Below are 11,157 nucleotides of genomic sequence, written 5' to 3' on the forward strand. Positions count from 1 at the left end.
ATAAAACAAACAACCTTGGGAGTCAATGATTGTGCATGTCGAGGAATCCGAATCCATCGCTATACATCTATTTATTCCTGGGTATTGTTTAGACTCAGTCGTTTCCGCAACAAAACTTTTAGCTGGAACACAATGCTCACCCCATCCACACATAGCGTTTTGAGGACACGCTACTTGGGTGACGGTTTTCAGTTCGGTAGGAAACGTGAAGGGTCTGGGTATTCCAATTACACCTGACCTTGTTCAATTTTATACTTAGAGAAAATATATTATTTTTGTTTTCATCTTGGGACCACAAACATTGGGTGAATTTCAAATTCTCGAGGGTAATCGTGGCGTGTGTGGTGAGTTTACAAGTGCCTTTGTCATGCACATTTTCACATTCGGTAATCGTTGAAGTAACTATTAAGTGGTTATTTCATGTGGTGTCTAGCGAGCATACTACCGATAATAAAGCGAACAGCACCAACAGGGTCGCGGTTTGGTTAGGCATTCCAATCCCGTTTAAAAATTGTTGCGTTTGATCAACGGAGTGACGCAACCGGCGACCGACATGGATCCCCTCCAATTATTGTTAATCTCGCTGTACCTCTAATTATGCGATAGGTGTGGTACACCGCGCGGAAAACCGATTTGATAATTATGAGAACAGTCGTCAATGCTGTTTTGAGATATATGACCATGACCATAATAGAAGTCATTAGTATACACTATGCATACACAGTATATTGTATGGTCGGTGGTAAACAGCGTAAATGTTCAAAGGCAGTTACACAGAAAAGACATGGTAATTTCCTGCAAATGGTTCTACCATTGATACGCAATTCTTCTCTCATTGTTAATCCGCCCTGTTCAGCAACAAATATAAATTGAAGGAGTTCCGGAAATCGGAAATCTGAGGAAATTCTCGGGCACCACTGTTTGCTTAACGGAATTATTGAAATGAACAATTTCTTCTAGTCCTTTCTTCCTTACTATTAAATCACCCGATGTAGAAACTCTAACTACAGGGTCATGAAATTCAATAAATTGTCCGTTATGATTAAAAATGGTTTCTTCTTGATCTAACAAAGCGCGGCGATGACGCTTATGCACACTATCATGATCTACGCGTTGATCACAAAATGTTAAAGAAATTATACGCGGATCTTCGATAACGTTGAATCCATCTATGTGAAAAATAGTGGATTTGCCGTGTTTGATTTCATAAAAACACGTCGCCGGGCTTTTACATGCCATTTCTTGACAATATTCGGCCGCCCCATTGCATGGTGTGCTAGTGGAGCATCCGCATGGGAAACCGTCTCTTGTACACTCGAAAATTTTTGTAGTTCCCGGAACAGTAAGATTCTGCTTCATTATGAATTGACGGGGTTGTATGAGTTTTTGTGCTGTGCGCGGAGACCATATGAAACTCTTCCAAATTCGCTCACAATTTTGACATCGTTTGGTCATTGCACAACTAGTTGCGGGCAAGTGCGCATGCTGTGCCTTGGATAACACGTGTGAGCATCTTTGGACGGCATCCTTCATTTCGCATGTCTCAACATAGTGTCTCGCCATTGCGATGCTGCTGGTGCACACTAGGAATAAGATCTAGAAAGAGAAAAGTTGCGGTGTTTTTTTTTTTTTTTTGTACTGGTCCTTAGTGATTAAGGAAAGTCCCCTTCCTATATACAAACCAGATTATATTAGATATCTCTCTCCATGAATTTATTAAAGTTGAAATGGCAGCAAAATGTTACCATTTACTATTTTCTTATTAATCAATAGTAATGACATTCAATAGTTTCTGAATAGCTAGCGAATCTGCGATTCGGTCCAGAGCAGTCTTTTCGGATTCTTGGTAATCACTTGGTTGTGATATCCAAGAAAAGAATTTTTCAGCCATGGTTGTATCATTTTCTACATGACTGTTAACGCTATTGGACGCATTGGAATTTTCTATCAAATTACTGTCCGTCCTTTGATCAATAATATTTAACTTCTGTACTCGACCATATTCATCCCCCGGTCGAAGATTATAATGTGACTCTTCTCTTATAGTTCCGGAACTTTCCCTTTCAATGGATTCTTGCTCACCCCCCATTTCATTTTCGTCTATAAAAGGAAGGTCATCCCAAGAAATAGAAGAATTCTGTGGGGAGACGTGCGGATCGGCGCCTGTGTTGTCCCCCTGGTCATCTGTAGCTGGTATTGTGTTATTTTTTGGGTATTGGTATGAAAAGAGAAACTCGGGGAGATCCAAAAAGGCATTGTCGTCATTGTTGCTTTCTGTAGCTTGCGGTATTTCCGTATTTTCGTCCTCAGTCGTTTCTTGTCCTTACCTGACGATAATCTGCATAATTTACGATTAACTCCTTTCTTACCTTAAACCTGGGGGTGTACCACCTTCTGATTCTTAATAACCAATCATCCATACGTAAGAATCGGTTCGTAAGAATCACGTTAAGAATCGAGCTCCGAATGCCACCACGATGTGATTGTTAAAAGTTATTCTTAAGGTCACGTGACGATGGACAGGCTGATAAATTTCCCTTTTGGGGAATTTCGCCATTGGCCAATCAGCGCCCAGTTAAAAATTAACAACAGCTTGTTGTTGACAAGATAAGGAGGAAAAGAAATTTTAGAGCGACGCTCGCCTGAAAAAATGGCGGAGATTATTTCAGCAAATGTGAATACGGTTTTGAAGAAATGATAAATACATAATATTTTTTTAACATGTTACAGTAAAAAACAAACATATCCATACTTAATCATCCGATATGATTCGAATCAAAGATTCATCCCACGTTCACTGGGATGGATCGGCCCTGGATGGATCCCTGCCACCCTCCATGAAGAGGGGCTATGCTATATATGTTATGGTGAAAGTGATAAAGAGCTGCGGTTATTATATAAATAATCACCGGCCATTTCGGTAAGTTTGATAAATTTTGCTCATATACCGTGAATCTATCACATTTGTAGGTCATTATGCATAATTGTCAAACCATGGTTAATGCGATAAATGAATCATCGTTGTGTTTACATTATGTATGTAAGTGAAGCTAACATTACAAGACTAATAATAATTTTTATAATACGCTTCATGTTTCTTCAAATTAATTGTCATGGTGAATTGAACGTGGTGATGTACATGCATTGCATAGCTGCTTCGTGGCCAAATAAAAATAATATATAGTGATCAGATAATACACCAATATTAAAAATGGTCATCGCTTTTGTAATGTTGGCTTTTTCACGTACACCGAAGTATGTGAAAAAAACAAATGCAGCAGCAGGTTAATAATGATTTTTAATTTATGTACAATTATATTTCGGCCGATTAAAGCTTTATCTCACCTATTTTGTGGGCGAAATTCAATTTTCTCTCAAGTTTTAAACTAATAAAAAATTTCAAATCATATATGATTTGAATTTAATAATTCCATAATATGAGTTATATTAAGTTCCCATAATATGAAAAAAATTGTGTTTACGACTCATCGATCATGATACTTATGGATTGAAAATTTGAGAATTATGCATAATCACTGGTAAATGTGATAAATGTAGCAAAATTTATCAAACTTTATTGAAATAATCCGATATTTTATCACTATTATCAACATATATGTGCTGTATATAGATTCTAACACTGTTTTCAACTCTCCCACACAACCTTCAGATAACTTTTCGATAACTTAAAAAGTCTGACGAATTCCTTATTTTGAAATAAAAATGCATTGTTAATTTTTTTTCCATTTTTTAAAATATGAATCATAGAAAACTTCTATTAAAGAAAGAATTTAAGTTATCTCGCATAGAAGAAAAAAAAAATGTTTACTAAGAATCAAGCTAAGAAGTGGGTAGCCTTGGTTCTTAACTCGATTCTTAACTATGGAACAAAAACGATTCTTAGTTAAGAATGTGGTAGCAAAGTTCTCTCTCGATTCTTAACTAAAGATCAAATCCATAGTTAAGAAGCGGATTCTTATTAAGAATCAGAAGGTGGTACATCCCCTGGATTATATAAATAAACCATATCACCTAATTTTAACTTTTTATCGAATGCGATTTTTTCCCTATATTGCTCTTGCTGCTCAGCCGCTGCAAGCATACTTGTCCGCACAAATTCGTGCGCTTTTTGCAACTTCGGCAGCAATTGAAGAGCATAATCTTCATGTGTATAGTAATTAAAAGTTTGGGGTTCTTTCAATAACTCCTCCGCTGTATTCATGTCTTTCCCGAAAAGGACAAAATATTGACTTTCTCTCAGTACCGCATGCACAGCGCTCCGGTAGGACATGAGAACATGGGGTAAAAGATCATCCCATTCATTTGATTCGTCTAAAAGGCATGATAAGGTATGCGTTAAGGTAGCGTGACACCTCTCATTAGAACTATTTGTTTGCGGATGCAACGCGGATGTTGAAAGTGGTTTTATTTTAAGCTTTTCCAGCATTGCTCGGAAAACTGACTTATGTAAGTTGGATCCCTTATCAGTGAGACAAAATTGCGGTCGGCCATAACGCGCAGTTATTTCCGAATAAAATGTCCGTGCCAAGGTCTCGGACTTGATGTCAGGTAACGCTAATGCTTCAATAAATTTACTAAAATTATCCATCATCAATATGTATCTATTACCGTGCGAAGTTATGTGAAAAGGACCCATTATATCAACCGACACTAATTGAAATGGCTCCGTAGGGACAAAATTTCGTTGAATGAAGCCTTTTTACGTGGGTCATGACTACGCCTTTCTAAACAAATACGACAAGTATTGACATGAATTTGAGTCTCTGTAATAGCCGGGCCAAAAATACTTACTCCTGAGGCGCTGAAAAGTTTTGTCAAATCCCATGTGACTACTTAAATTGTCGTGTATTTCCGTTAATATTTCATTACGCAAAACTAGGGGTATTACAACCTGTTCGATATGATCATCCCTGATGGGATGAATATCTTTAGACGCATAATGACATAAAAGACCATTTTTTATGAAATAAGCGTCAGCCATCTTCTTAACTGGTTCCGCGTTTTGCCCAGTTAACATGTCAATAATAGGTTTTAATTGAGCATCGCGTCTTTGCTGTTCACGGATTCGTTGTTCTAATGATGAATGGTCGGTCGTTACAGTATTTATAGCACGGCTCAAACAATCTGGTGCTCGACTTGAAAACCCTATTCGGCTAAATTCAAACACCACCTGGTTAACCGAGAGTTTTTCGTCTTAAGCGAAATTAGGTATTGGAGTGGTCGATGATCGATTTTTACCCGAAATCGTCTCCCAATTAAATAGGGCCTAAAATAGTTTATCCCCTCCATGATAGCAAGTAATCCTTGCTCCACTGCTGGATAATTTTGTTCCGCGGGTTTAAATTTACGGGACATGTACGCTATGGGGTGATTACCTCCATCATACTCTTGATACAAACGACACCCAATTCCTATTTTGCTGGCATCTGCGGACATAATAAATTCCTTGGTAAAGTCGGGAAATGCCAGTACGGGTGGGTTTCATAGTGCTTGCTGAAGATATTTAAAAGCTTCTTGCTGCCTTTGTCCCCAAGTAAAGCCTACATTTTTCTTAGTTAATTCAGTAAGGGGTTTGGCAATGTCAGAGTGAAATGGTATGAACTTCTTAAAAAAATTTACACATGCCCAGGAAACGTCGAACTTCCTTTATCGTCCGTGGTTGCGGAAATTCGTCGATAGCTTTAACATTATCCGTGTGGGGACGAATTACATTTTGCGAAATTATATGACCTAAATATTTAATCTCGGTTTGAAAGAATTTAATTTCTTCGGTGCAAGCTTTAAATTGTACTTCTCGAGTAATTTAAATACTCTGACCAATTTCTGTAAATGTGACTCAAGATCCGGACTAGCGATTAATATATCGTCAATGAAACAATGTATATAACCATCATTTAACTCTGATAGCAGACTATTAGCCAATTTTTGGAAAGCCACGGCACTATTCTTCATCCCCATGGGCAAACAATTGAATTGGAAACAGCCCTCCTCATTACGGAAGACAACTAGGGGTCTACCCTCTTCGGCGAGTTCGAGCTGATAACATGCACTACAAAGATCCAGGCTGCTAAAATATTTGGCTCCCTTTAATTGTGCCAAAATGTCCTGGATTAAAGGTAATGCATATTCATCCGATTTAATTGCTTCATTTGTCCGTCTAAGATCGACAACCATGCGATAGGTTTTTTGTTCTCGTTTTCTCACCATGATTGTCGGTCGGGGTGAGAACTGACACAAGGCTCAATTATTTTACTCTGCAACATGTCGTTAATTTGTTTCCTCATCTCTCCTCGTAAGCGATAAGGTGTCCAATATATCAGTGATTTTTTTTATTTCCTGATCCGACCACGAGATTTTATATTTGCCAAGAGACGTGCGCCCAATTTCACTAATATCGCGGGCGAAAACATGGGCATAGCTCAAAAGCAAAGGGGTTAGCTTCCTCTTGATGCCTGGTGGCAAGTCACCTAAATCAAAATCTTGCTCTGATAATTTATTTAATTTCTTATTCTCCAATGGAATTGGGGGTTCACCTATTTCATCGCAATCGATCACTGAAACTATTCCCAACTTCGTACCTTTACTTACATGTTTATGATGTTGCGATACATTGGCAATTAACACATTAATTTTCCCATGCTCATCGACTTTTCCCACTGAATGGGCCATCCATATTGAATTTGTCATATTCCTATTTCTTGGAGAAACTTCTACCTCACTTCCACATAGAAGTTGTGGAATCTTCACTGATATAATTTTAGACAATCGCGCCTGTAACCACAGTTTTTCGCTCAATGTGATATTTACACCAATACTGCCACTTGGTGTACCTACTATTAAGGGGATATTCGTAGACTGATTACGCAAACATTCACTTCCTACATCCAAAATAAACTTTCCCGGTTTTATAAAGTCAAAACCTAAAATGACCTTATACTCCTTACTGAGCTCATAATCGGAAACACATACTTTCTGATTAATTGTAAAAAAATCCGACTTCTATAGGTACACTAAAACATGAATTATGGGGCAGTGTTTGTCCCGTGACACCACGAATTTCAATCTTATCATTTAGTATCTCTTGACATTGCGCATTATTTACAATTCTTTGCATGAGAGTGGGATCAATGACACTTATACAAGCCCCGGAATCCACGAGAGCGGGAAATTCGAGTGAACCCACTCATACTAATATAATAGGTAGGTTATGGCCTAAAATTCCCGGTTGGTTAAGGAAGGATACACAGTTTTTGTGTAGTTGGCCTCCCCTACCCAAAAATTGTCACTGCCTCTCCGTTTGCTGACCGTTCCTGCTCTCCTATAATTGCTTCTTCGGAAGGAAAAGTTTGCTCTATTCATTGGAGTAGACCTCCTCGGAAAAATGCTGACATTCGGACAATGTCGAATGAAGTGTGCGCTTGACCCACATTGAAAACAGGCGCGGTTGCCGTGTTGGGGCGCTCTAGCAAAGGGCCGTGGAGAGTCATTGTATCGCTGAGAAAAGTTACGATTATGGGATTGTTGGTTATGAATGGGAGCTACGCTGCTCCTATTGTGAGACACTTTCACCTCTCTCATCTCCTTGGAGAGTTCAAGTGTAGCACACTGTAGTACCGACTCATTCATAATTTCGGCCATCATTGATTGCAAAGAAAAGAAATCCAAATTTGACTGCGGCTGTTGACTTGAGGCCACATTAACTGTCCCGAATGAACGGCAAAGACCTTCGTTATTTTCTATTAACGTGGCGATTTTAATCGCCGTTGCCAAATCTTGGGGATCCTGGTGTAACACACTTTTTTGAATTCTCAGATATTGTACTATGTCGTGGTGCTACTGGGGAATATTCCTATCAGTACTGTTGTTTATCAGACCACAATGAGAATAAATGATGTTTACATAAAACATATTTGTTCTGAAAATAGCCAAATATATATATACTAATAAAAAAAACTGATAATATACCCCCAAAGTCTGAACAGCCCAAATTTGCACAATTTTTTAGATATGAACATATTTGGAGATGTCGACCAAGTTGATTTGATAACGCTCATCTGACTCCACTCTGATTAAAAGACGACTTGTCACAATCACCAAATTAATTTATTTACAAAAATGCACACACACGAGAAAACATGTTATTTACACCCACTCGCAATCACTGAATATTTTTTCTTCTTTCCGTCGCTTGGCGCGCATAACCTGCATAGTCCTTTTTACGCCAAGCGTTGGCAAAACTCAGCCACACATAGAATTATAGGTTTCGTGGTCTTTTCCTATCACTATTGCCCTGTCCATCTGATTTGACTTTTTCAGCTTCGTTTTGTTCCATGAATCTTTTGATGATGTCAAAAAGCAGTTCCGGTCTGGTCAGGAAAATTGAACGTTTTGACTCAAAATCCTCTGTCGATGGAAAGTGCTTGCAAATATAATTTGTAGCATGGCTGCGGAGCATCTTAGCATTGTAAATGTCTGCATTCACCAGGATATGACAAACGTTCTCATTATTCAGATTGCATATCAGGTAACCGGTGCAGTATGATTTTAAATCACTAACCTCATATTTGTCACTCGCTCGTAGAAGTTCAAGGGCAAGGTCTACATCCATAGGCCTACATCGTATATTCCCAGAGTAGATGAATTCCAAGAAGGAGTCCATTATGTCTTTTTGGAAGTCAATCACTTCCACATGGCGACTGCTTTTCTCCAGTGTAGCATGTCTGAACATAGCAGCAAACACTTTTGAACGTGCACCAAGAATTACGGAGTGAACAGGGATGTCTTGTTCGACCACAGAAATGACAAAGTCTGTATTTTCCTTACTCATCCACAAGCTCTTGAAATCATCAGAAATTGGAGCAAATTCCTTGCGGCCAGATGTGCAATTATGACAAAAATTAATGGGAGCATTCATTTCCATACTTACTACCAAAGTATCATTGACCAGTTTGGATATCAAATCTTTTTCAATGGTTTTTTGAAAATTTATAGTCCTGCTAAACGTAAAATGGTAACAATCCAAGCGGCACAAAATCTCATTATTGGTATTACGCAATGAAACATTGGATATCAGACAGAATGAAACAAGTCTCATAAATAAATCTCTTTTTTTTATTCACAACGACGATACTGAAAGAAAGATATTCTGCAGAATGTTCGTATTATTTTCTTAGTTGCATTGCGATTTGGAAGTTTACGCCCTCTCTTTCAAGCTGGAATGGTGGACTAAAGTAAGATCTAGTAATCCGTAAATCTAGGCAGCTGAAGTGTTCAATAGTCCACTTATAATTGCACTTCTCTAGGAGGTAGTTTCCTCCCAGCACTTCTAATTTTCCATCAGCGGGAGGATCCATTGAATAAATTTAATGATTCTGAAATCTATTTGTGTGCGCCTCAAATTATGCTTGTCAGTTCAATCACTTGTGCAGCTGCAGATGATATGCCAATGATTTGTTTATTGGACTTTCCACAGTTATTTTGTCATCTTACCAGGATAATCACTCTATATTTGGATTTGAAAAAAAAAAAGAAGCAAGAATAAGAATCTCACGCAATCAAAGTGTAACTTGGAAATGAAATTTGCAATATGAGTAGTGAATACGGCATTGAGATATTTTAAATGATGCACGTAAAAACCTAATTTTGATGTCCTTGTTTAGGTCTAATAAATTTTGGGGGTGATTGACACTGATGATCAGTTTATTCACAGGTGGCTCGAGCTTACCTGCTGATCTTTAAGACAACTCTGGAAGGAGGTGGACACAGGCTTCAGCCTAAGGGACCCTGTGATGAACTTGATTTTCTCCCCAATCACTCGAGATGCTGCTATCTTGAAAAAAGTATGGAACCCCCCCCCCCGCCCTCCCTATATTTCACTGGTATCCTATGAATGATTTTTTTTCATCTATGAATTTTTTCCATGATGTTCCAGGTCTTTGATCACTTGCTTATATCTCTTCATTGAGACAGTGGCGGGCCATGTTCTGGGTAGGAGGAGGTATCGATGCGAATCAAATAAAGAGAATTCATTTCTAAAAACACGTTCTATCCAAAGGTTCATTTACTTCCATTGTCTACTAGCACAAAAAGCTTGCAAAGCTCATTAACACTGAGAAATTAACATGTAGAATTTAGCACATGTAATAAATCTAAAACAAATATACAGTTGATTATGCTTATAACCAGGGTTGGCAAGGTTTCGGACAGTACTGTCCAAAACCCTCCTGTCCTAAACTGTCCAAAACCTACTATTTATAACTACAAGTGAAAACTTTGTAATTTGATAAAGAGGTAACTTCTATATAATTAAATATTAAACTTTATATTATATAAATTATATTATATTATTAACTGCATTAAATATAATAAAATTTTGAAATTCAAAACAGTATATGTAAACGGTTGCATGACTGACATCAGGTTATCAAACAATTGAAACTGAACTGTCTTGAGGTTAGATATTAGATTTATGAAAACATAAAAGAAACAAGAATGAGATAAAAATTTGTTGCATGGAAATTAGAAAATAGCAATAGATATGACTACTGAATGAAATTTAACTTACATAATAATTGAGCACTAATAATCAAGCGCAGCTGCGCCTTTTAACATTCGATAACACATAACTAATTTTAGTGCCCTATCTGTGCCAAAATGATTTCTAAGATAACGAAATTTGAAAATACCTATTCTTTTAATTGATGCATAACTGGGGGACATGAAAATAAAAAAACAATGTGTTAAAGACAGTCTTTTGATAAGCATTCTTCCAGTGTTTTTTCTTATTGCTGTTGTCCCCCATGTGATAGAGTTGTGAATATACCTTGAATTTATTCGATGGAATATTAGCTTCTAGCCTCATAAGAGCAACAATTTAAATTTAATAAAAATTTTGGGTATTGAAGTTTTTTATCATCATGTAGGCGTAATCAGTGTTTGTGTTCTGTTAGTCATGTGTAGGTGCTACATAGCGTGGTCTCATTTTCTTCGGATATTTTCCTTTATTTATAATTAGTTTTTGAAAATTGAGAATGTAAAATAGAAAGTTCACTCTTGAAAATTTAAAGAAAAAAGTTTGAAAAGTCAAAATAGAACAATTTGCATCAAATAAACACTACACCATTGATATATATTCAC

The 11,157-nt window shown here is 37.4% G+C and overlaps 1 protein-coding gene across 1 annotated transcript; it reads right to left on the bottom strand.

Annotated features, from left to right (window-relative positions):
* Positions 1–8,275: 8,275 nt before the first annotated feature.
* On the bottom strand, positions 8,276–8,941 carry LOC149084582 (protein maternal effect lethal 26-like). The gene has a single exon (XM_089235330.1). It carries the CDS (start codon positions 8,939–8,941, stop codon positions 8,276–8,278), a length of 666 nt encoding a protein of 221 aa, XP_089091456.1.
* Between the last annotated feature and the right edge of the window lie 2,216 nt (positions 8,942–11,157).

The sequence above is a fragment of the Pholcus phalangioides genome, unplaced genomic scaffold, assembly GCF_987345545.1.
Source record: "Pholcus phalangioides strain wild (caught in Gottingen) unplaced genomic scaffold, Ppha-v1.0 ptg000008l_1, whole genome shotgun sequence".
Classification (NCBI taxonomy): domain Eukaryota; kingdom Metazoa; phylum Arthropoda; class Arachnida; order Araneae; family Pholcidae; genus Pholcus; species Pholcus phalangioides.